At 44.7% G+C, this 26,010-nt stretch overlaps 1 protein-coding gene across 2 annotated transcripts in view; it reads left to right on the top strand.

Moving 5' to 3' along the window:
* Positions 1-13,483, top strand: part of TTC17 (tetratricopeptide repeat domain 17) — a 93,770-nt gene extending 80,287 nt beyond the window's left edge. For both annotated transcript variants that reach the window (XM_054587130.1, XM_054587129.1), the window contains 3 exons: positions 9,079-9,198; positions 10,868-11,011; positions 12,746-13,483. In XM_054587130.1, the coding sequence (XP_054443105.1) occupies positions 9,079-9,198; positions 10,868-11,011; positions 12,746-12,877 (396 nt within the window). In that variant the 3' untranslated portion in view covers positions 12,878-13,483. The remainder of the gene's footprint in view (positions 1-9,078; positions 9,199-10,867; positions 11,012-12,745) is intronic.
* Positions 13,484-26,010: the final 12,527 nt, after the last annotated feature.

Here is a 26,010-nt window from a genome sequence, read left to right as displayed (position 1 = left end):
CATCTTAAAGAACGCATGCACGGACTCACCTACTCATAACTCACTCCCTCTGAGCTCCAGCACTGAGGTAGCAGTTGGAAAGGCACAGGGGCAGACTGGGAGAAACCGGTGTGTCTGGCATCAAGGCAAGCAGAGGCCATTGTCCCTTTTCTGAGCCCACAAGCTGGTTTCATACCTGAACCTCCATCAACCTGGCTAACACTGTTTAACCCGACTTGGATATCCCCAGAGACTCCACACCACACAACTTACAGGCACAGCCAAGCTGCTTTTCCATAGGAATGACTGGTCTTGGCTCATGCTGCACATCATCCTAAATCCTCTCAAGCAACAGCTGGCCTCAGTGAGCTCCAGACCCAGCACTAGCAGCAGCCAGCCAAGATTCACAGCTTAGCTTTGCCTGGAAATCACCAACCCCAGCACAAGTAGCAGCCATCTCAGATTGCTTTATAGCTCAGTGGCCCTGGGCAAAACAAAGGTTGAGGCTGACCTTGGCCTGTACCACCTGGGAAACCCCAGGGCCAGCACACCCAATGGATAGCTACAGACCAGGTTGGAGCACCACCACCCTGCCCCTGCATAGCTGATCCTCCATGGAGGGCAGAGGTTGGTGGTCTGTGGTCACAGCCAACCCTTGCAGCTGACTGGCCTGGGTAAATCCATCCCATTGATCTGCCAAGAGCAACCCAGGCTCAACTACAAGAGGAGGGTGTGCTCAGCCCACATGAAGGGTGCACTTTGCATACCAAGCTTGGGTGACTGGGAGGCTGTGCCATTGGACCCTACAGGACATCTACTACATTAGGCAATACTGCCAAGACACAGACTCAAAGCAGCTCTACCTAATACATAGAAACAAACACAGGGAGGCTTCCAAAATGAAGAGACAAAAAAAACAAGGCCCAAATGAAAGAACAGATCAAAACTGCAGAAAAAGAGCTAAATGAAATGCAGATAAGCAATCTATCCGATGGCAGAGTTCAAAACACTGGTTCTAAGGATGCTCAAGGAACTTAGGACCTCAGCAGCATAAAAAAATCCAGTTAGAAACAAAGGATACACTAATGGAAATGAAGAGCAATTTACAGGGAAAAAATTATAGAATTGAGGAAGTTGAGAATCAAATTATTTAGAACATAAGGAGGAAAAAACAGTCAGTCAGAACAAGAAGAAAAAATACCCCCCAAAATGAAAATAATATAAGCAGCCTCTGGGACAACTTCAAGAGGTCTGACATTTGCATTATATGGGTACCAGAAGGAGAAGAGAAAGAGCAAGAAATTGGAAACCCATTTGAAAAAAATAATGAAAGAAATCTTCCTTAATTTGGTGACAGAAATAGACATGGAAATCCAGGAAGCACAGGGAGTCCCAAAAAGGAGAGATGCAAAGAAACCCACTTGAAGGCACATCATAGCTAAAATGCCAAAGGTTAAAGATAAAGAATGAATCTTAAAAGCAGCAAGAGAAAAGAAGTTAGTTACAGACAAGGGAGTTCCCATAAGACTCTCAGCTGATTTCTCAAAAGAAACTTTGCAGGCTATAAGGGAGTGGCAAAAAAATATTCAAAGTCATGAAAAGCAGGGACCTACAGCCAAAATTACTCCATCCAGTGGAACCGTCATTTAGAATCAAGAAGCAGATAAAGAGCTTCCCAGACAGGAAAAGACTAAAGGAGTTCATCATCACCAAACCATTTTTACTGTATTTTGCCTTGTATAATGAACACATTTTGCCCAAGTTTTTGAGGGAAAAATAAGGATGCACATCATGCATGGGTAGTACCAGAATATGGGTGCACATTATACATGGCAAAATGCAGTATATGAAAGGTTAAAGGGACTTATTTAAGAAAAAGAAGAAGGAAGAGTAGATAAAGTGCTTCCCAAAGTAACGTTAAAGGAGTTCATCATCACCAATGGCTTATTTTATGACATGTTAGAGGGACTTATCTAAGAAAAAGAAGAAATATCAAAACTATGAACAATAAAATAACAAACTCACAGCTATGAACAACTGAACCTAAAAAACAAAAACAAACTAAGCAAACAACTAGGACAGGAACAGATTTACAGAAATGGAGATCACAAGGAGGGTATCAGCAGGGAGGGGGAGGAGGGAAATGAGGGGAAAGGTACAGGGAATAAGAAGCATAATTGGTAGGTACAAAATGTGCAGAGGGAGGTTAAGAATATGTATCTGGCAAAAAATACATATCAGCAGTTTAAAAAACAAACTAAGCAATTACAAAGAAAAGAGACAGAATCATGGGTACAGAGAGCCCTTTGATGATTGCCAGATGGGGGAATGGGTGAGGAAGTGAGGGGATTAAGTACAAATAGGTAGTTACATAACAGCCTCGGGGATGTAAAGTACACTACAGGAAATGGAGCAGCCAAAGAACTTACACACATGACCCATGAACGTGAACAATGGCAGGGGACTGCCTGAGGGAGTGGGGGTACTTGGTGGAGGGGGACAAAGAGGGAAACATCAGGACAACTAATAGCATAAACAATAAAATATAATTTAAAATAAAAAGATTATATAACAGTATGGAAAAAATTTTAACTGCTGCTTCTAAGAGAAACATTTTAAATATTAGGATACAGAGGGTTGAAAGTACAGAGATGGAAAACGATATACCATACAAACAATAAAAAAAGAAAGCTGGTATGGCTGCTACACTCTTGTTAGAAAAAGTAAACTTTGAAGCAACAAGCATTACTGGAGTTAGAAGGGCTAAAACGAAAGGTTGATAATGGTAAATGTTAGTGATGATACAGAGCAACCAGAACTCTGATAGCTAGTGGGAATGTAACATGGTGCAACCATTTTGGAAAATCAGTTTGCTGGTCTATTAACTGTTAAGCATAAATGACCAGGTAATTTTACTACTGTTTATTAAAGAGATGTGAAAACAAATGTCCACAAAATCCTTGTTTAAAAAAAGTGTTCACAATGGATTTATTCACAATAGCCAAAATACCTAGAAACAGTGAGATGCCCATCAATAGAAGAATGGATAAACAATGGTATATTTATATAGTGGACACTACTCAGCAAGAAAGATCCAACATCCATATTAATGAATTTCAAAAATAGGCTAATAAAAGATATTGGACACAAAAATAAGTACATAGTGAATGTTCCCAACTTTGTGAAACTGTGGTTGTAGACCATACTAACCTATGGTTGTAGAACTCAGATCAGTGATTGCTTTGGGCGGGGGATGTGGGGGCAGGGAGGGGTCGCCTGGGAAGCAGTTTGAAAGGACTTCTCTCTGTGTAAATTATACCTGTTTTTTTAAATGAAGATTAATTAAATATTTTATACCACCCAAAACTGCAAGATGCATATTACCAACAGACTGGCACTAAAAAGTCACTAAGCAGATTTTTTTTAGGCAGAAGGAAAACTGTCCCAGATGGAAACTCAGAAATACAGGAAAGAGTGAAGACCAACAGAAAGGGTAAATATTAAATATAAAAGAGTATGACTATACAAAATAATAGCAGTAGTGTTTTCTGAGGTTAAAATTCATGAGAACAGTAATTCAAAAGGTGGAAGGGAGTTGCACTGACCACTGTAGATAGTCTTAGGTCCAGGGAGACACTCCACACTCAGGATTGTACTCCGGAGGACCGGGGGTAGGAAACCAGAGCAGCACCAGGTGTGCATCCCCCTAAACAAGTGTAGCCTTGAAAATGCAACTAGATGAAGGCATTATGAGAAAGAAAATGATAGGTTAATCTCATTCATGAATTTAGGTATCAAAACCGTAAACAAAATACAGATAGACTGAATCCAGCGGCATTTTTTTTTTAAAGATTCATCTTGACCAAGTTGGGTTTATCCCAGAAATACAAAAATGGCTTACCTTTTGAAAAATCTTAAATTACATTCACCAAATAGGAGAAATTATGAAATCATTCAGTAGATTGTATTTCATAAAATGCAATACCATTCATGATGTAAAGTTCATGCAAATTAGAATAGAAAAGGACTTCCTTAATCTGATGAGAATAATCAATATCTACATCAAAGATGAATCTTAATGGAGGAAATATTTAAAAGCTTTGAAATCAGGAGAAAGATTGTTTCCACCATCACCACTTCTTTTCAACCTTGCACTGAAAGTCCTAGCAAGTACAATCAAGAAAGAGAAATTAATGGCATAAGTAGTAGGAGGAAAAAAAAATATTCGGAAGTGATATTATTATCTACATAGCAAATGCAAAACAATCTACAAATTGTTAGAAATAACATTTTTATCAAAGCGTCTGCCTGTAAAAATAAATTTTTAAAAATGTGCACTTCTATACAGCATCAAAAAATATTAAGAAAATAATTTTTAAATATGTTTGCATCAATACAAAAATAAGTTCCCAGTAATAAATCAAACCAAAAAATTTGTAAGATCTGTGTGCAGAAACTGATAAACCCTTATCGAAATGCATTTTAAAAGACCTAAGTACACAGGTATATAGTGTTCATGGATAAGAAGACACATCATAAATTTGTCAGTTTTCTCAAATTTGATTTATAGAGTCATTGCTGTTATTTTTTATAGACCAACTATATTTGTATGGCACTTGAAAAGCATATCTTTACATTTATGTGGAAGAGTAAGAAATAGCCATGGGACCCTTGAAAAGAAGAGTAAGGCTGTGAGAATTGCCTTACCTTAATGAAAAATTATAAAATAAGACATTATACCATTAGATCAAGAATAAACAAATCACTAGCAGAACTATATAGAAAGACCAGAACAGGTTCATACATACAACTGTGGAAGATCAGTGGAAAGGAGAGGACTAGTTAGGAAGCTATGCTGGTGTGATTACTTAATTTCAATCCTCACCTCGTATCTCACACAAAAAAATCAATTCCATGTGAATTAAGTAAGGACTCGGGTATTAAAAACTAAACTTTAAAAATTAGAGTAAAATGTGGAAGATACTCTCTCTGGTGTTAGAGTACAGAAAGGTTTTTTAAAGAAGATAATAAAAATATTAAATATAAAGAAAATGTTAATAAGTTCAACTACATTAAAGCTAAATTTTTTTTAAATTAAAGAATTTTTGTCCTAACTGGGTGGCTCTGTTGGACATGGTCCTGCAGAGCGAAAGGTGGCCAGTTCAATCCCAGTCAGGTGCATGGCTGGGTTGTGGGTTCAATGCCTGGTTGGGGCATGTTCAATAGGCAACAGATCGATGTTTCTTTCCTGCATCAGTGTTTCTCTCCCTCTCTTTCTCCTTACCGTCCCCCATCTTTAAAAATAAATAAATAAAATCTTTTTTAAAAAGATGTTTTTAAATTAAAGAGACAGGCCTGAGTGAGGAAAATATATGTAACACATTTAACCTACAAGGATTAATATGTACAACAGATAAATAAAATTATGAGAAAGATAATAAAACAGATAAATGTAGACATTTCATAGAAAAAAGAGGTATATATGACCAACATACACAAAAAACAATTCTCAATTTCATTAATAATCAGAAAATGCAAACTAAGACCCCTACTGATAATAACCAAGGATTAGAAAGGAAATTGATGAAAGGGTGCTTTTAATCATTGCTGATGGTGTTGCAAATAGTCACAACTCCTTTAGGGAACATTGGGCATTCTCTTATTATGTTGAATATTTGCATATCCTATGACCCAGCAATTTCACTCCTAGGTACTCTAGACTAAGAAACTCTTTGTACATTTATTTGCAACAGGAGACTTAAAAACAAGAAAGGACTCAAATCCCCATCTACAGAATATGAATAAGTACATTATACAATTATACTCTATTCCTTTGATGGACATTTAATTGTATGGCAAGGAAATTGAACCTACGCTACATACAACAACGTGGATGAATCTTTAAAGTAGTGTGTTGAGTAAAAACCCCAAGACCCAGTAGACTGCTAAAATGTATTACACCATTTCTATAATGCACAGGAAGAGGTAAACTAAGTATTACACTGTTGAAGCAAATGTATGTGTGTAAGTGATAGAACAGTGTTTATGCAGTGGACTAGTAAACACAACATTTAGGATAGTGTGTGCCTCTGGAGAAAAGACCAGAGGCTGGAACAGTGTAAGAACACATAGGCACGTGCAAGTTCATTCTTTCATAGAATGGCATTTCTGGAATATTCATTAGTTTGTGCTTTACACAAACTAATAAGTTTGTGTATAAGTGAAACTGAATAAGTGTGTATTTTACGTAATTACTATATGCATAATTAAGTATGTTCTTTTGTGTGTCAAATATTGGCTGTAAAGAAATATAATTTTATTTTTTAATGAAGAATCCTTTGGGGAAGCCAGTCAAGGGATCAAGTCACTAAGAAGAAGGAGCAGATGAGGCTCGCTTCAGATTTCTCTGTAGCAGCCGTCCACACCAAAAGGCAATAGAGCAACGCCAACCTGTTATTCAAGGAAAGAGAATGAGCCACGATTTTATATCTAGCCAACTCTTCTTCAGGCTTGAAGGCTTCACTCAGAAACTTTTGAACATCCATGATTGCATTAGTTTGCTAGGGCTGCCTTAACAAAAATACCATAGACTGGGTGGCTTAAACAATAGAAATGTATATTCTCACAATACTGGAGGCTACAGGACCAAGATCCAGGTGCCAGGAGGGTTGATTTTCTCTGAGTCCTCTCTGGCTTGCAAATGGCAGTCTTCTTGATGCCTCTTCACATGGTCACCCCTTCGTACACGTGACCCTGGTGTGTCCCTTTTCTGTGTACACATCCTTCATACACATCCAGTCAGATTGGATTAGGGCACCATACAAATGGTCTCATTTTAACTTAATCACATCTTTAAATATCTCCAAATACAAGTTACATTCTGAGGTACTAGTACTAGAGATTGAGACCTCAAATACAAATTTGGGGGGAACGCATATCAGCCCGTAACAATCTCATTCTTGCGAATTCTTATTGAGGAGACTACTAGAAAATGAACTTCAGCCAACGAGGAGACGATTGGGGAAACCACAGAAAAACTCATGTCAGTGATCAATGAATATATTTAACTGTAGAACCAATACAAAAACAAAGGTCGGAAATAGGATGACAGGACAAAATACAAGTTGTAAAGGCCCTGACAAGGAAGAATGGTGAAATTACAAAAATACTAGACTGGAGAAAAGAAATAAGCTAGGAAGCATGGTAGGTTTAATTGCTGGGAGTTAGAGACCATCCATTAAAATGGGCAAATGAAATAGGAGAATCCAAAATTAAACCTAAATTAAGTACTGGAATTTTGTGTATGGTAGAAGCAGCATCTTAGTGCAGGGAGAGGTGATTATTCATTAAATATTATTGAGACAACTTAGCCATCTGCAAAGGAAAAAAAAATGGAACCATATTATTGGTGTACCAAGTTAAATTTCAAAAGGATCAAAAATTTAAATGTGAAAAATTATAAATTTATGTAAAATTTCTTGATAATGTAAGCAAGACCTTTCTAATTACACCTGAAAATCCAGGAGTCATTGGAGATAAGTTAATAAACTGAACTGTATGGGAATCAAAACCTACATCACATAAACAGCAAGTCCAAAGTTGAACTTCAGAAAACTGAAGGAATGTTCCTGTAAATTACATTACAGGCACTGGACTGGTCTTCCTAATATATAGAGAGCTTTCTCAAATAGATAAGGTAAAAACCTCACAGAAAATTAATAAAATATAAGAACAGATACTTCACAGAAAAATACAAAAGGATGTCAAATATGAAATGATCATCAGCTGCACTCATAAGGAGAAATACAGATTTAAGCCACAGTTTTCATGTGTCAAAGGTCCAAGGGTTTATTAACACTCTGATGAGGCTATAGGAAGCAGGGGCTCCCATATATTTCTGGTGGGAGATTAAAGTGTTACAGTCCTTTGGAGAACAATGTGGTGCATCCCTTGTCATAGCATTCGCACCTGGAAATGTATCCTACAAATGCACCTGCACAAATGCAAAATTACACGTAGGCAGGTTGTTTACACAGCAGTATTTATAATAGTAAAAACTGGGGGAGAGAGGAATATTCATTAATAAGGATCTAGTTTAATAAATAATGATGCTTCCATGCAATTGATAAAAGAATGATGGAGAAAGATCTCCAAGGTGTATTCTTTAGTGAAAAAGAGCAAAGTGCAGCTGAATGTTGCCTTATATATATAATAAGTAATTTTTTAAAAGTGGGAGTATAAGTCTATATTCCTAATTGCTCATATAGAACAGAAAATCCTAAAAGGTTTCATAACTAAAAAGAGTGTTTACTGATATAAAATAGAGACAAGGATGGGAGGGAGTCTTTTTACTGCATAACTTTGTATAATTTCCAGTTTTTGAAACATGTGAATGAGTTATCTGTTTAAAAAGTTAATTTAAATTAAAAATAACATGGATCCCTGGGTGGTGTGGCTCAGTGGATTGAGTGCCAGCCTGCCAGCCAAAGGGTCCCCAATTTGATTTCCAGTCAGGACACATGCCTGGGCCAGGTCCCTGGTTAGGGGCATGCAAGAGGCAACTGAAATCTCTTGCACATCGATGTTTCTCTCCCTCTCTTTCTCCTTCCTTTCCCATCTCTAAAAATAAGTAAATAAATCTTTTCTTTTTTAAGAACACAGACATGAAATACAGGTCTACTGTTTAGTAGTTGAGTGGATTTGGACAAGATACTCAACCTCTTTGAATCATAAGTTTTCTCATATCTAAAAGGGCTGAAATAGTAGAATTAAGATCATAAGATTGTTATTAGGATTAATGAGAGGGTTAACATAAGGTGCATTGCAGGGTGCCAACACCTAGTAAATACTCAGTTAAATGGTTATTAACTCCTGTGTGTGGTTTTTTTCATTGATTTTAGAGAGAGTAAAACATCGGTTTATTGTTCCACTTTGTGTATTCATTGGTTGATTCTTGTATGTGCCCTGACCAGGGATCAACCCTGCTACCTTGGCATATCAAGACACCAAGGGCCAGGGCCTCGTGTCACTGTTCTTAATCTTGTTGGTAAATAGCATGTTAAGACAAGACCTCAGCTTTAGTTGACCATTCCTTCGCAGAACCAGACGTCCTGGGTCCTCTCCAGCATGGCAGCCCTCTACTGGAGAGTGAAAGGCCAAGGCAAGAAGGCGATCGACTGCCTACGCCAGGCCCTGCACTATGCACCACACCAGATGAAGGTGAGTGGGACTCTGAAGGTGTGAACTTCTGTCCCTGGTTCCCACCCATTGCCCAGTGGTTTATTCAGAGGTTTCAACTGAGCCAGTAAAACGGCAAAAGACTAGGACAGGGCAGCAGAACCTGTGACTGCCTTGCGCCAGCCCCGCAAGCCTGGGCACTGGACCCGCTCCCATGCCCTGTCCGCCTCTGCACACTGCAGCACGGGGGAAGGGCTTCAGGGCCACCCTGGGAGATCGCGTCATGTAGCGCCCCTTCTGCTGTAGTCAGAGCCACCCAACCCACCACAGGTGCACTGGCCCAGGCAGGCCGTGCCCCGAAGTCCTAGCTTTAGCTAACCCCATAGGCCTGGAGGCCTGTTTCACTTGATTTGCTTTTACCCCTGATTTATGCTTGCTTCCAGAGGCAGAAACAAGCAAATTCCCATTTCTTCATGCACATCGGCTAGTTCCTGTTCTTTGTCCGACTTCACCTTTTACACGCACACATGCACAGGCATCCAACACACAAACACAAAACAGCTAACCCCTCCATAACATCAAGGTTTGCAAAAAAGTCAGTTATTTTTATGGTAACTGAGAATGTCCAACTTTTTTAACAGCACATTTGTACCCACGTGGGCTGAGACCTGCATTAATCTCCAGCTCTTATGCTTCCTAAGGCGCAGCTGATGTCTTTGTTCACAAGGTTGGGCAGCGTAGGGAAAGTTGGGGGGCCCGGCCTTCCCCGCCGGGCATTGCTGAGTTCTCATTGCCACTCTGCCTCCTGCCGGTCTGTGATCTTAGGCAAGTTATTCAACCTCTGTGACCTCTTCCGCGGTTAGGCACTCTTACAGGTGTCCAGTTAGGACAAAGATGGGCCCTTTTTGCCCGTTTCTTCTGTGTTCCCTTTAGAAACCAGTACAGTGTGCCATAGAGAGTTGCTTGCTAAGTATCTGTGATGAGAATGTTGCCGCTGTTTCAAGCCATCATTCTATGCTCTGTACTGTCAGGCAATAGGGAGGGACCGAGACTCTCTATCAGGGGTCAGAGAACTTTTTCTGCGAAGGGTCAGATCATAAGAAATTTAGCCCCGGCAGGCCTGACCGCCTCTGAGGTGACTACTCAGTTCTGCCATGGTAACATCCAACAGCCACGGAAACGTGTACAGGAATGGGAGCGATTGTGTTATAATAAAACATTACCAAAACAGCTGGATACCGGCTAGATACCGCTGGTGGGCCAAAGCTTCCTGTCCCTGCTTCAGGTGGTACAGTGGTCTTTGCAGAAAATACTTCTGCTCCATGACAGCACGACTCAAAGTGTGACATGTCCCGTGTCAGTCCATTAACTGTTGTTTATTACCAACCTGAAATGAGCCAGGGAGCTTGCACCAGAACGTAAACTGACAGCTTCATTCAGAAGGTTGTTTACTCAGGTAACCTTTTTGTTTCATTTGTGTTTTGAGGCAAGACTTTCTGCGTGAGAGCAGGAACACACTCATCTAGACTTATGTTCTGGTGCGAGCTCCTCACGTGGCACCGACCGGCAGCTGCCAGCAGACTGGCACATTGAGTTGCCCCACATCGTTCACCAGAAAACACCAACTGCATTACTTACGATTACAGAAACCAAGAACGAAGGCTCTAACGCCTATATTCTTCCCTCCTTGTCCTTCTCCTTCTTGCCCCAGGACGTACCCCTGATTAGCCTGGCCAACATCCTGCACAACGCCAAGCTCTGGAACGATGCCGTCATTGTGGCCACCATGGCGGTGGAGATCGCGCCACACTTCGCTGTGAACCACTTCACCCTGGGCAATGTCTACGTGGCGATGGTGAGGCTGGCGGGGGAGCGGAGGACACCAGCTCTACTGCTTTCTCTCAATGACACCTTTGGTTTCAAAACTTATTTGACTATGTCACTGTCTTCCAATTTCCTGTAAGTTTTGTGTCCAAAATTGCTCACTCCACCAAAGGTATATTTTATGGATAAGGAGTTCGTGAGTTTTTAAAAACAGTAAGTGAAATTCATCTAAGTACTTGCAATATGTAGTTCACTATGAGTTGAACACTAACAGCAGAGTCGGATGTACCTACAGCTTTCTGGAGACACCACCTAACACTCCCCACGGCCGTGTACACACTCGTGCTCTCTGCAGCTTGGGCCACGTACCTACCACTGCACTCTCGGCACCTGGTACTTACTCCTCTTGCCGTGTTTTCACCTTGTTTTATATTTTTGGTGTAAGTGTTTCTCTCCCCCCCTCGACTAGGAGCTCCTCAGGGAAAGCACTGCACTTCATCTGCCCACGCCCAGCGCCTCACAGTTTGGCACACAGCAGGTGCTCAGCAAATGTTCAGTGAATGATGGGATGCCACTAGTTCCGTGGGATACCACGGACAGAAAATGGCAAACCCATCATCCTGAACTCTCATTCTGGTTAGAAACAAGGACTCATTTCAGAGCTTAAAATTCTAGGGGTTCCCCAGAAGCCATCAAACCCAAATTCAACGTGAGAATCGTGCCATCCACTCCCATCCAAAACTTGGCGCCCCTGCTTCAAACGCAGGAAGTGTAATTTGGCCAAGGAGGTGTTGCGGAATGTGCAGATTTCCCTCTCTGCTTCCTAAAACTGAAGAATCTGTTTTCGTCCCCAAAAAACGTGAAATTTTCTACACTGGATGATGATTTCTTTCTCTTATCCTGCTAGAAGGAGTCATTTAACTAATTGGTCTGAGCTCTTCTTTGAGAGTAGTAGTCTAAAGCATAAATGTCTTCAGCGTAGCAATGATCATTTCCAAACCAGGTTCAGGTATTTTTTAATCCTCACCTGAGGGCATGATCACTGATCTTAGAAGGGAAGGAAGGGAGGGAGGGAGAGAAGGAGAGGAACATCAATGTGAGAGAGAAACATAGACTGGTTACTTCTCACATGCGCCCCAACTGGGACTGAACCCACAACCCAGGCATGTATCATGACTGGGAATCAAACCTGCGACCCTTCAGTGTACAAGATGATGCTCCATCCAACTGAGCCACCCCAGCCAGGGCCATGTTCATATTTTTAAATGTTAGGGAGAATAAAAAACAGTTTCAAAATTTACAAGTCTAATTGAGATACCTGACTTCCATGTTTCCAGCTACAGTGGAATGTCCAGGCAGATAAATAATAAGCATTTGTCAGGCAGAATTCTAGAGGTTGCTGTGAGGGTTAAATGGAAGGATTTCATAAGGCGCCTGGCACAGTGCCTGGCACACGTGTGCTCAGGAACGGTGGTTCTCACTAGCACAATTACTCCCGATGTTGGGTCACACCTCTGTCAAGTGATCTCCCCTCTCCCTCTGGTTCTTGGGCTCTGCTGTGGTTTTCTTTGTGATGTTGTAGTTGGGGATGGAGGTACTTGTTTCCCCGTCACCAGCCTCCAAGTTTTTCTCAGCAATTTAGATCTACTAGCACAGAGGTGCTTTCTGACGGGAACGGGGGGCGGGGGCGCAGTAAGGAGAGCCTGGGTGTATCTTTAGCCTGGCGGTAGCACCCCTCGCACATTTGTCCCTTTGCCCCTTGCAGGAAGAGTTTGAAAAGGCGCTGGCGTGGTACGAATCGACTCTGAAGCTGCAGCCTGAGTTCGTCCCGGCCAAGAACCGAATCCAGACCATCCAGTGTCACTTAATGCTGAAGAAGGGACGACGTTCTCCTTAGTGCACCCCTCCTTCCTCCCTCTTCTCGTGCTCCTAAAAAAAAAAAAAGAAAAGAAACCAATCATTGTCAGTATCTACTTTTAATGATGTGTGAAAATAACTGAGTAAGACTTATAACAGGACTTTTATGTATGTGGGAATCAGTTTGTTTTTATTTTGAAGCTCCTCTTCCCCCAGCCCACCTCAGAAACACAGATTTCTTAAAGGAAAATGCAGCTTAACGATACCGTGTAAATACTGAGCCAAGACATTTCCGGAGCTGTGCTCTGTCTCCAAAACCTCGAGGCCCTCGGGGCTTTCCTCAGTGATCCAGCCAGCCTCCTGCCCCGCGGCGAGGACGAGCCGCACGCACACCCTCTGCTTCCTGCCGCAGCCTCTGCGGCCGGTGGAGATGCGGAAGCCCGCCTGGTGCCCTTTCGGGGAGCTGCCGCGCCCTCCGCTCTCTCCAATAGATCTCCATGCTGTCCCAGTCTTGTCCGTTCCGTGCTGCTATGTTACAGACTCAGAGGTAGCTTGCAGGGGAGGAAGGGGAAAATGATGATTTTTTTAAACAAAATATTTACAACGGCAAAATCCTTTAGGATCACCTGACCTTTGTGATGTTATTTAAGTTGGGGAGGGAGGGGGGGCTGAGAAGGGGAAATCAGCAGTGTACAACATCTATATCATTTGTGCTTTAATTGCAAATCACAAGGAAACCAATAAATTGAAATCCTATGTAACAGGTTTATATATATAGAATATGTATATTTGAAGCCCTCTACAGACTGAGTCTGTGTTTTACTAATTCTCTGTTCGCTGTGTTACCCATCTTGGAATATGGTGTGAGTGTGGCTCCCTCTCCCTGAGGCCCCCAGACTTAGCTCCTCAGGAGAGAGCGATGAGCCAGGGGTGAGTTGTTCTGTGCAATGCTGTTACCTCTGGTCCCAGGAGAATCAGAAAGTCCAGCCATTTTGGAATCTTCAAGGGCACATACTGAGAACAAAATTAAAGTTGTTTATGAGCATAATAGGTCTGCAGTGTGGTTATTCTTTAGGACCGGGCTAACTCAGAGAGCCGCGGAGCCCGCTGATAGCCCTGGATCTGATCTCAAACCCTACGCTGCCTTTACCTTTCCTCCTGTAACATCCAGAGGAGTGGGAAAACAGTCCCTCACTAGGCTTTAGAGTTGATGAACTTGTTAGCATGAGACCTCTGACCTGGAAAGACGCGCAATCAGCAGATGTTCAGAGCTGGGTCTGTAATTGACCTGCCCAGAAAAGGAAGAGTAACATAAGCCACAAAGTCACACCTCTCGGGAGCACTGGCTCTTGAAGTTCAGGCAAGGAAGCGTCACGGAGGACCTTGGTGAGGGTTGTACCGATATAAAATGGAGCATCCCCTTGGGGACAGGACTCCCACTGAAGACAGGATTTCCACAGACTTTCCAAGAACAGGATCAGACACCGTCTCAGATACTGGGTCAGTGACCCTGGAGCATGGGGTTCTAGCACGGACTAGGTAAGTACCTAGAAGCAGATGAGCAATCAGACATCCCTGTGAACTCTCTGTCCTTGATGCAGCTAGAGTCCAACTAATTGCAGTTTTATCAGGTGTGTTTTGAGAACAAACTCATTTGCTGCTGCATAAAGTGAGCCTTTAATCACTAGCGGGGTATTTATGAATTAACGTGTGTGTTCCTTCCCCACTTGTTCACAATTTGGTGTTTAGTTTCCTGAAACACTCAATAGTTGTTTTTCTGTCTTTTTTTTTTTTTAAATTTACATAGAATGAAAATCGCTCTTTGGTGTACAGTTCTATGAATTTTGAAAAATGCGTAGAGTCTTGCAGCCACGCAAGACACAACGTCATCACCCCCAAAAGACTCCCTCACGCTGCCCCTTTGTAGTCAGACACACCCTTAACACTTGGCAACTGCTGATCTGTTCTCCCTAGTTCTTCCTTTACCATATTGTCATGGAATGGAATTACATAGTATATAGCCTTTTGAGTCTGACTTCTTCCATTTAACATAAGGCACTTGAGATTCATCTCTGTTGTTGCATGAATCAGTTCATTACTCTTTATTGCTGAATAGTGTTCCATCGTTTTTATTCACCTGTTGGAAGACATTGGGATGCTTCCAGCTTTGGGAGAGTATGAATACAGCTGCAATAAACATTCACATATAGGTTTTTGTGTGCATGTAGGTTTTCATTTCTCTGGTGTAAGCAAGTCAGCAGTTGTTTTCCTGTTGTAGACGTATGGAGTTCCTGCTATATTCCAAGAGGATTCAAAAGTTTTCATGCAGTAAAACTCATGTAAGCCTCACACCAGCCAACAAGTATAGGTACTGTTGCTTCGATTTTAAAAATGGAAAAGCTAAGAGTAAGAGTACATAACTTGCCCACGACCACAGGTGGGAAGTGATGGAGTCAAAGTCTAAGCCCAAACAGACCTACACGCCATGCTTTGTCTGGGCCGTATCTCAGTTGATCCTCACAACTACAAGACGAGATAGACGATATTATCCCTGTTTTACAGATGAGAGGACCAAGTTCACAGGGGAAGTAACTGGTTCATAATTCCACAGAATGCAGGGGAGTTCAGATTCATACCAAGTTCATATTTGCCTCAGTGCACCAAATTAGTTCCCTTAACTGCTCTGCTACACTTCACTGTATAAATTATTTCTAGTGACTACCTCATTCTTAATTGTTCCTTATTTCAGGTGTGTTGATCATCTCTCTCACGTGTTCATGTCACAAATCTCTGTCTCCTAGCACTAACTGCATGATATTATATAGTAAATAATAAATGCTGAGTGATTGACAAACAATGCAATTAATATGTTCCTCTTCTTCCTGCTGTTGGAGTTCTGAGGGCCTTCCACCCACATCTCACAATTTTTTAGAACACTAATCTCAGGGAAATGAAATATCTTGCTTCTCTACAATGGAGCTTTGTGCGCGCGCGCGCGCGCACACACACACATACACACACACACACACTTTCTGCCTCAGGCTCCCTGTTCTCAATCTGGCTAAGAGAGGAAACAGTCTACAGGCTGCCCTTCACTGCCTATGCACCCTGCACCACCAGTTAAGGAGAAGGCAGGAGCCCAGTCTGGTGGGGCCAGCTTTGTGCAGATAATTCCCCTTTCCTGGGCCCCCCGAAACTCCATTCTGACATCTATGCCTGCTGTCTTCTCCCAACCAGTTGGTTGAGCCAGCAACTGAGAAGACTGGCTTCCAGCTTCAGCTTTATGTGGTTTTTCTAATGGTGAGACTTCTGGTCAGATGTGCCTTCCCTAGATCTAACCCCATGTTTTCCCTGTTTGTGAAGATGCAACCAGGCAAGTCCAGCTCCACCAACAAACATTTAATTTAGCACCGGTTGAGGTCCATCACTGTGGATGAGCTGTTAGACATGGTTTCTGCCCCCAGAGAGTCACATCTAGTTGAAGAGATGAGATTGAGGGCATTAAAGGATGCAGCAGAAGCCTGAATGTTGAACTGGAGTTCTCTGATGGATCTACTGTATGAGTCCACTGGGACAGTGTAGACCTTTCCAGGGGCACCTGCCTTGGTTGGGACACCCCAAGCAGAGCCCTCTATGACTCAGCCCCTGCCTGCCTTTCCCTGCTTTCCTTTTGCCACTCTTTTCATTCAGCAAACATACATAGAACAAAACACAAATTTGACAACATACACACACCCTCGTGTTCACTGCAGCTTTATTTACAAAAGCTAAGATATGGAAGCAACCAAGGTGTCCATCCATAGATGACTGGACATAGAAGATGCAGTGTGTGTGTGTGTGTGTGTGTATATATATAGTGGAATATTACTTGGCCATACAAAAGAATGAAGTCTTACCATTTGAAACAGCATAAATGGACCTAGAAGGTATTATGCAGAGAAAGACAAATATATGATTTCACTTACTTGTGGGATCTAGAAAACAGAATAATCAAATAGAACAGAAACAGACTCATAGATACAGAGCACGGACTGATTGATGTTTGCCAGAGGGGAGGGCTTTGGGGGGACGGGTGAAAAAACGGGATGGGAGTAAGATGTACAAACTGGCAGTTACAGGACAGTCACAAGGATGCAAAGTACAGTGTGGGGAACACAGTCAATAATGTAATAACTATGCATGGTGCCAAGTGGGTACTAGACTTATCAAGGGTATCACTTCATAAGTTACATGTGTCTAACCACTATGCCATACGCCTGAAACTAATATAATGTTGAATGTCAATGGTAATTGAAAACGATAAAAATTAAAATTAAAAAGAAAACACAGATTGAATACCTGCTCTGTGCCAGGCACCAGGCTGGGCGCTGCAGGGGACCCTACAGAGAAGGAGAACAGAGTGTGCGTGGTGCGGGGGCAGGGTACAAGGCCAGAGCCAGCCCACCAGCAGCATCATAGCATCAGAAGCAGAGCTAAGGAGTGTGCGCTGTGTCCTGAGGGAAAAGGAGAGCCACTCCCCAGCTTGTTCTTCAAGCTATGATTTTGTTTCCCACATGTATCTGATGTCCCCTTTTCTGCGCCTGGGATGCCGCTGCTCCCTACCTGAAGCCCAGCTCCTTCCAGTCTTCCCTATTTCGTCACTTGTTTAATTCCACTGGTTGTGTGAAGCATTTTCCCCCTGTCACAGGATGCCATGCTCCTACAGCACGTGTGATAAACCCCTTTGGTGACACTCATCATCACACTGTATGGAAGTGAGCTGTATATGTCATCTCCGATTAGATGCGTAGGTCCATGTGGAATTAATGTCTGTATCCGCTTCTCCAACAACATGCGGGCCTAGAACAAAACAATTGCTTGATTAAGAAAAAATAGTTAACTGAACAATTGAACTAATGGTGAATATAGCAACATCAGGGAGAAGAGACTGGAAATAGGTAGCTGTTGGGAGAGGGGAGACTCAATCAGGGAAAACTTTCTCTTCGCTCCAGCCCTGCCTCTGAGCTACCCACTGCTCCTGATCCACGTACAGAGCTTTGAATCAGGACAGGCGCACACTATGCAACCAAGAAATGTTAGCTCTTCTTATTAGCAGAGGTCTTCAATCCCGCCAAAATCTTTTCCTAATTCTAGAAATAAATTACCTTTTCCTTTTGGTTTAAGAGCTTTGTTCCATTTCTGGACACTGATTTGATAGATTGACTGCTCAGGACAGTGAGTGGTTCCTGACATGGATGGTAAGGAGCTTCCCCACAACAGCATTTAATAGAAATATCTGAGGAAATTCTTATCTTTCTGCTTTTCACTTGGATGAATTTCCTCTGTTCTCTCTTCCAATTCACTACTGGAAAGCAAAGCCCAGGTCCTCGTTCACCATAAGGCCGGCCCAGACCGTTACCACATGCTGACTTCCTAAACATAGTGGACAGGAGCCCGGGGCTTCTTCACTAAGACCTCCCAAGAGTTTGAGAACATTTGAGAACGTGTTGGGAGTCATTCTCAACAGTGGGTGGGGAGCGGGCTGGGAGTTAAGCTAAGTTCAGACGAAGGAGGGAGAGATAGGAACTCCAGACAGAGCACTCCTGGAGGCGGTGAATGTTAAGCCATTGACACTTTCTGGGCTGGGAGGGGTAGATGGCTTTCACCTCCCCACAAAGGCCACGCTGGGATTGATGTGCAGACACACCAGAGCAGGTGAGGAGGCAAGCCAGGAGCCACCAGGGACGCTGGGGCAGAAGTGGACAAGGAAGATGAAGCAGGGTGGCCCTGGGGGCAGGCAGAAAGTGGAGGATCAGAGGAAAGTTGAAGGACAGTTGCCAGGACCTGGTGATCACTAAACCACAAAGGCTGAGGGAGACTTCAGGTTTCTTTAGGGCATTTTACCTGCCAGAGCCCTGTGACCACAGTAAAGGACAGGTGCTCAGTAATATTTCTAGAAGGATAAATGAGCTTTCTTTATGAGCAGTGCCCAACCTTTCAAAGAGCTTGACAAGGGAAAATGTAATGTAGTCTCTGATAAAAGGGACTTTGTATCAGTCAGCTATCACTGTGTGACAAACTATCCCCAAACTCAGTGACTTAAAACCGCAGTCATTTATAATTATGTCTTACCTGTCTTTGGTCTGGTCTAGGAGTAAGCTGATCAAGGCTGGGCTCAAATGGGAACCAAGGGTCTGCTGGGCTCAGGTGGGCACCTGCACTGGGGTAACTCTGCTCCTTGTCTCTCACCCTCTTCCTGGGACCAGCAAGCTAGCACAGAGGTGTCTTGGCAATGGCAGAGGGACTAGGGAATAAGGCCAATCACGTGAGCATTTTTGGATACCCTCCTTGTGTCATGTCTATTCTAACCATTGTCTAGGGGCAGGGAATTACAACTGGCCCTCAGTGGGAGAACACTGCAAAGTCCCATGACCGAGGGCTGGACATAAGGAGGAGTGAAGAACTGGGGCTGTTAATGCACCTGCCACAGCCTCTTCCACATGCTCCCTTCCATGGGCCAGATACACAGCATACTTGCTTGGTGCTCTCTGTCCACTCGACAGCTCTGAAAGGTTTTGTCACTACGTGAATCGAGTGTCACTTTGGGTGAACCTTTGGGGTGCCACTTCCCCCATTTTCCCTCTGTTATAACATTTCCCACGTGATTTTATAGTCAGTTCTTTGTGAATCTGTCTCTCTGTGTTTCTGGGAGTTCCTGTCTTATTCATCAGGGCGGAGAGTGGACGTCAATAACCATCCTGCGCGCTGTATGAATTATAGTGAATTCCTGGCCACCACTTCTCTGTTCTCTGACTTCTTATGCACATCCCTTTGACACTTTATCTCATCTGGGTATTGTTCATTCTTCTATTAGGCTTACAAATCATAAAATCACATGGCTGGCTTTTTACTGATCTTTCAGAGCCTTTAAAGTAGTCACCTCAAAAAGTTTATCTGCTTCTATCCCACTTTGAATTCTGACGGAAGTGTCAGGAATTCCTACAGTGACGCTGTCCTGTTCCCCTGATTACCCCTCAGGGTAACACATCTCTGCCTTGATAGGTTGGGTAGAATTTTTGGAAACAGCTGACAGTCAACTGCTTTAGATTCAAAGCTGGTGACTAAAGTGGGTGAGGAAGTTGGGTCCTTCTGGAGACAAAAGCGAGACGACGTCAGGAAAAAAAAAATGAGCCTGAGATTCTTCCACAGTTTAAAGTTCTCCCTGGGGACAGCGCAAAGGAGATTCCATGGAAGCAGACAGTATCATCTGAACATGGCAATCCGTCCCCAAGTGGCCGCTGAGAAGGCCCAGGCAGCATTGGATGAGGGGGTTCTGCTCTCCTTCACCTTCACTGTGGTTCTTCTTCTTTTAAATCCTTTGAGAATCTGGAGAACATTCTGGACCCTCTGTCCAGACAAATGCTCCTGAGGCCGTATTTCGCATGTAATTTCAGGGGTTCCCTGGGCCAATCCAAGGAACCCAGGTAAGAACTCTGTTTGGAAAGAACACACCAACTAGACTGAAAGCACCAGAGAGCAGCAGTGTGGTTTCCTTGGTTTCTCAGTTTCTGCCACGGACCCCACAATGAGCCCAGCCCAGAGCTAGGACTTAACAGACTCTCCTGAAATAGCATGTGAACGACACATGCACCCTCCTTCATGCTGAGATTACACCTTTGCTGGCCAGATCCCTGCAGCCAGCTCGCCCCTAGGCTGGCCACATCAGCTGGCCAGCCCCGTCTGAGAGGGGCGATGTTCTCAGAATGGCTGCATGTCAACCTCCCCAAGGTTCTTGCTTGGGAAGGCGGGAAAAGCCATGCTGCTTCAATTAGACTTAGTTGAGGGGGGCGGAGGGCGGGCCGGGAATGATTTTACTTTGGGTGCACAAGGGCCGGGCCAGACCAGAGCCTGGTAGCTCCTGGACCCAGCTCTCTTGGGGGCCCCTCCCTTCAGATACCTGTCGGAGTGCCCTGAGCAGCCCTCAAGGGCATAGGAGTGGGAAGCAACAGCTATGAGGCCTGGTAGCCACAAGAGGGACCCATTTGTTTTGAAAGGACAAGACGGCTGGCTGGGATCGTGACTCCCGCCTTCACTCAACACCCACGTAGGCTCCGGGTCCTGATGGGCGCTGACTACGAAGCAGGGACACAGCATGGGTGCAGGGCCAGGCCTCCTCTCTGGGACCGGGGCGCATGTGACCGCCAGCTGAGGCAGGCTCTCCCCCAGCCTCCTGCTTCGACCCAGGCGGGCGCAGTGGACAAATGGCCCAGGACACCCTCCAAGCTGGTGCCCACTCCCAGCACTTGTGAGCTCTCAGGTCTCCTTGGTGAAGTGTACTTCATCCCCTCTTAACTCTTCCTTCTCTTTAAGGCAAAAGCAACCCCAGTTCAAAGGAGAACGTGAGAAAATTCAGCCAGGCAAAGGACACCTGTAACCAGGCCATCTCAGAGACGTCCTCGGCCACCACCTTAGGGGTCTGTCCTGCCCAACACCCTCACAGGCTAAGCTCCTCAGGAGGCTTTTAGGGAGAATGGCGGGGGAGCAGGGGCATTTGCGTTTGCGGGGTGTCTCAACAGTTTGGGTAGAGCCAGGAGATGCCTCCTGGGCTCTGGGTCACAGGTGCATGGACGGAAACAGAAGTGGCTGGGGAGGGAAGGGAAGCCAGCCCACAAAGGGCTGTCTGGTGCCACAGGACCCTCACGGGGGCCGCTCCTCTGCTCAGCCCCAGCCTGCGAAGGCCGGAGTCATTCCTGCTGTAATGCCAGAGAAACTGAACCGCAGAGAGACTGTCTTGCTCCAGAAGCTGACGTTGTTGCAAACCCCAGGGCCTCTCCGGGGTCTGCTCTCCGGCTTAGAGGATGCGGCCGCACCCCAGCACCCCAGCTCCCACTCCCACCCGCGCCCGCAGCACCTGCACACACCCCCGGAGTCGGCAGGACAGCCCGAGGGAAAGGGCCCCGGCCGCAAACCTGCCCTCCGGGGACCGAGGGCACCGAGAGTGCGCCCTGGGGAAAGGACCTCAGCAGACACCGCAGCGAAGCGACCAGGGCCGCTCAGCAGGGCCTCGCTGGATGCGGTGGAAGCTGCTCTCCGCTCTCGCGGGGTCTCCCTCAGCGGCTCTGGAGAATGGGCCCACAGAGACTCTGACCCTCTCTGGAAAGGGGTCCCGGCCACCCTCCCTTGGGGGCCACAGAGCTCTGAGAACAGGCACCCCCACCCCACCCCCTCTGTTCCCAGCCTCCCTTTCTTAGGACACCTCTTCCCAGACTCAGCCTTGAGGCCCAGGGAGAGGCCTCCCCTGGTTGCCAGGGCAACGGCTCCATTGTTCCCACTGCGGGAGTTTAGCAACCAGGCCCCCTCAGTTCCTGGACCCGCTCTCCCCACCATTCTTGAGGCAGTGGAGCCCGCAGGGCCCCATTCTATACTCCGAAGGGCCTCTTTGTCAGGTCAGGATGCAGAGGAGGGGGAGACAGGCTGAGCGGTCACCATGCCAACATCGAATTGCCCACGTCCTCGGGGGAGCGGAGAGGAGGGGCTGGGGCAGTCAGACATTCAGAGTCTAGTGAGCAAGTTGCTCTACCTCTTGGATCACCTGTCGGGGGCTCCTGCTGTTGGCACGGCCACAGCCTCAGGCCCAGCTGTGGGAGAGGATTTCGCTAGCTCTCTGTTTTTACACACAGTTTGCTCCATTTTTGCTTGCTTAAGAAAGGCTCGGCGCTTAGACTTTCTCTCACCCATCCAGAATTCTCAGCCAGCAGACTGGGGCCCGGCTCAGGGGGGCCATAGCCCGGAGGAGCCAGGATGTGACGGGCCACCCAGCCTGAGGGGGGCCGTAGCCCCTCATCTGTTCACTCACCCACTCCCTCTGTCTCCTTGGTTCAGCAACACGGCTGAGGCTGACTTGGGGCCTTCCCACAAGTTACAAATTACTAAGACTACTTTATAGGAGGAACTGTTTACTCGAAAAGATAAATGGCCCAAGGAGCTCAAAATATTGTCAGAGACAGGATTCACTCTCAGGTCCCCTGGCTCCAACTTTCAAGTCAAGAGAGATTCTGTTCTCCCCACCACTGACCGTGTCTTGACTACTCCAAGCATAAGAAATATGCTTATGGACTGAAAATAAAGCAAGGAGTTTAAGGGCTGGATGTCTTGAACATAGTAGTTCTTAGTAAGTATGCGATGGATGGATGGATGGATGGACAAAATCGGGGTAATTTCTCAGGGTATTAAGGCCAATAACCTAGAAGACAACTGTTGACTCATTTATGTATTCATTTGCACATTTATTCAGTAAATAACTACAGAGGACTCCTGTTGCCAGGCACCATGCGGGGCACTAGGGACATGATGAAGCCAAGGAGATCTGGAGCCATGTCTAGAGAGAGAGGCAGGCAGGTAACCTGCCCCTCACAGTGCAGGGTGGTAGAGCTCTGATGGTCCAAGCCGGTTGACCTCAATGGCATTTCTCATCTTCTCCACCGAGTCACTGACCCTCTAAGCTGACACAGATCTTAGTTCCGTTTTTTTCTGGCTTTGGTCATTTCATCACCTTGACCATTTTTGCCATATCCAGATACCACTTCGTTATCTCTTTCAACTGACTGATGTATCAACCTCTTAAAAGATTTACATAAGATGGAAACCCTATATCACTACTAGGAGGGAAGGTCAACATCATGGGCAAAATTCATTCATTGTCATCAAAACAATGTTATTAAATTCGAGGGAGAAAACATCGCTGGGATGGACCCTGTGTCTAAGACCCCATCTCTTACTTAAAGGGACATTCAGTGAGGTGTTAAAAACATGAGCACCGAGTGGTCCCCGCCCTTGGAACGCAGAGGCTTGAAATCACTCAAAGGGAGGGACTGTTCTTGGTGGGTGATTGAATGTTATTCAGGGGCTGCCATGCCCCAGAAGTGGTTCAGGTAAACTACGAATGTCAGCAACGCTGTTCAAGCAGTCTGTCCCCCAGTTTGACAAACACGGACGATCTCTGCCCCATCCTGCACAGGTTCCTATGTCCCCGTGTCCTTGTGGAAGGGCTGTGTGGGCTGCAGGAGAGCTGGATGACCTCTTCCAGTCCTCCGGGGCAACGCCGTGAGGCCCACCATCTCCGCCCCACCTGCCACCTGCAGATCGGCAATGTTGGGGTTCTTCCCTCCGGAGCCTCCACACAGCCAGCTGGTCTCCACCTTGAGAGGGGAGCCCCGAGGGTGGAAATCTCCTCCTTCCTCCGTGCAAGGCTCAGCAGGGCCTCAGCCACTGCGGTGACTCACTGGCCTTCTCCCGGGTTCTGCAGCTGATTGGCTTTCGACATTTTCCTTTCCAAGCACGTTAGGAGAGAAAAAAAGAAAGAAATGGGCTAGCATTATGCACAGAAGAAGTAGGATCTGACTCTCCAAACTCTCCCTCCTCTCCAACACACACACGCACACGCACACACGCTCACACACACCCCTGTTGCTTGTGCCTGAGGGTCTATCATTAGTGCTCCATTCCTTTACATTGAAGAATTATTCCAGTTAAATTTTTTTAAAAAACAATTTAAGAAGACAATTTACTTATCACACATTCTGATTCCATTTATATGAAATGTACAGGACAGGCAAATATATAGAGACAGAAAGTAGGTTCAGGTTTTATAGGGGCAGAGGTGATGGGGACTTTGGGGTGATAGCTAAAGTAATGGGGGTTTTTGAAGCAACAAAAATGTTCTATAACTGAATGTAGTGATGGTTGCACAACTATGTGAATATACTAAAAGTCATTGAAGTGTACAATTTGAAAGGGTGAATTGTAGGGTGTGTGAATTATATCTCAAAAAAGGGGGGAGAGAGAGAGATATCATGTGGAATGCAGTTTTTTTTTTTTAAGATACAGTTTTGGCAGAATGAATGGCAAATGCCATAGCACAGCCTGAGAGTCATAAAGAATATAAGGACTGTGAGGCTGCTTCCAAGCATTCAGGAGAGTTTAAAGAAATAGAATAACAAGCTCAAAACTTTAAATTTATGGCTCAGGATAGAATCAGAGAACCAAGAACTTCCTATAACTGCCCTAAGAGAACACCTTATGATTGCCCTAAAATAATAGCTTATCTCTTAGAGCTGGTAAGGTGATGTAGCAGAAAATCAGGTATAGATTCTTAGCCTATAGAGGGCTGATTAACAAAGTAGATTTAATTCCCAGCCGCATCGAATTTCTTAATTAGGGCCATAATGAGGAAATACCAGAGTCCCCCTAATTAGGATGGTGATATTTAGGAGAACCCAGTTAAATTTGAAGGCCCTGAACCTCATAACTCTACCAGGCTTCTCTCACGAGTAGAAACAGCCCTTCCTGCCCCGCCAGAGGAGGCTGGTCCTGCCTTACTTGAAGGCTCTATTGCTATCCCCCGCCCCCTGCCCCCATAACCATACACATCCTCCAGATCCAATCTCGATATGCCCAGCATGCCAGTTATAAAGTTGGCCTAAAAACGCTTAGATGTCAAAATTTCCCACTTTATGTACCAGTAAAAACCTAGAGAATATTCACAGGAACAGGCTTTGATCATGCCTGAAGACAGAGAAAAGAATGTAGTTTTAAATCTGGCTGGGTTTTTCAGTACGGCTGAGATTACCTGAGACTCTGAAGTTGGTGTGCTGGTTCAAGACTCTGATAAAAGTTCTATTGTTACTTCCGTTGGTAAACTGATGACTGAACTCAGCAACAGTCACACGAAACTGAGATGCCAAAAAAAAATTCTTGGGTATAATGTAGGAGAAATCCAAAGACTTAGGGAGCTAGGTACATGAAAGTGGACTTATCACATGTGACTGGCTTATCCCCTGAGAGGGACCAAAGGACTCTCCTGTCATCTAGACATAGAGAAAGACATTGATGAGGAGAGAGCATCCTTGGCCTTCATAAGGGCTATAGTTGCAGCCCCCTATATGTTGGGGATGATGGTGGACAGTGTTGCCATTGAAATGTGTCCCTGGGTTTTAATGGGGATAAGGAGATCCTGGCATTGGCTACATAGTAACACTTAGCAACCATAAGTAAAGAAGGCAGAAGGGTCAGAACAATAGTCTGAATAGACTATCACACAGGGATCTTTGGCGATGGCTAACTGAATATGAATACGACAACTAAAATATATGGAGTATTGCATTAAGGCCCCACCTGATCTGTAGAATTTAAAAA

This window comes from Pteronotus mesoamericanus, unplaced genomic scaffold, assembly GCF_021234165.1.
Source record: "Pteronotus mesoamericanus isolate MK-2021 breed Mesoamerican mustached bat unplaced genomic scaffold, CSHL_Meso_final scaffold_1066, whole genome shotgun sequence".
Lineage (NCBI taxonomy): Eukaryota > Metazoa > Chordata > Mammalia > Chiroptera > Mormoopidae > Pteronotus > Pteronotus mesoamericanus.
Note: the sequence above shows the minus strand (reverse complement) of the source record. Positions and strands in the feature narration are given on the sequence as shown.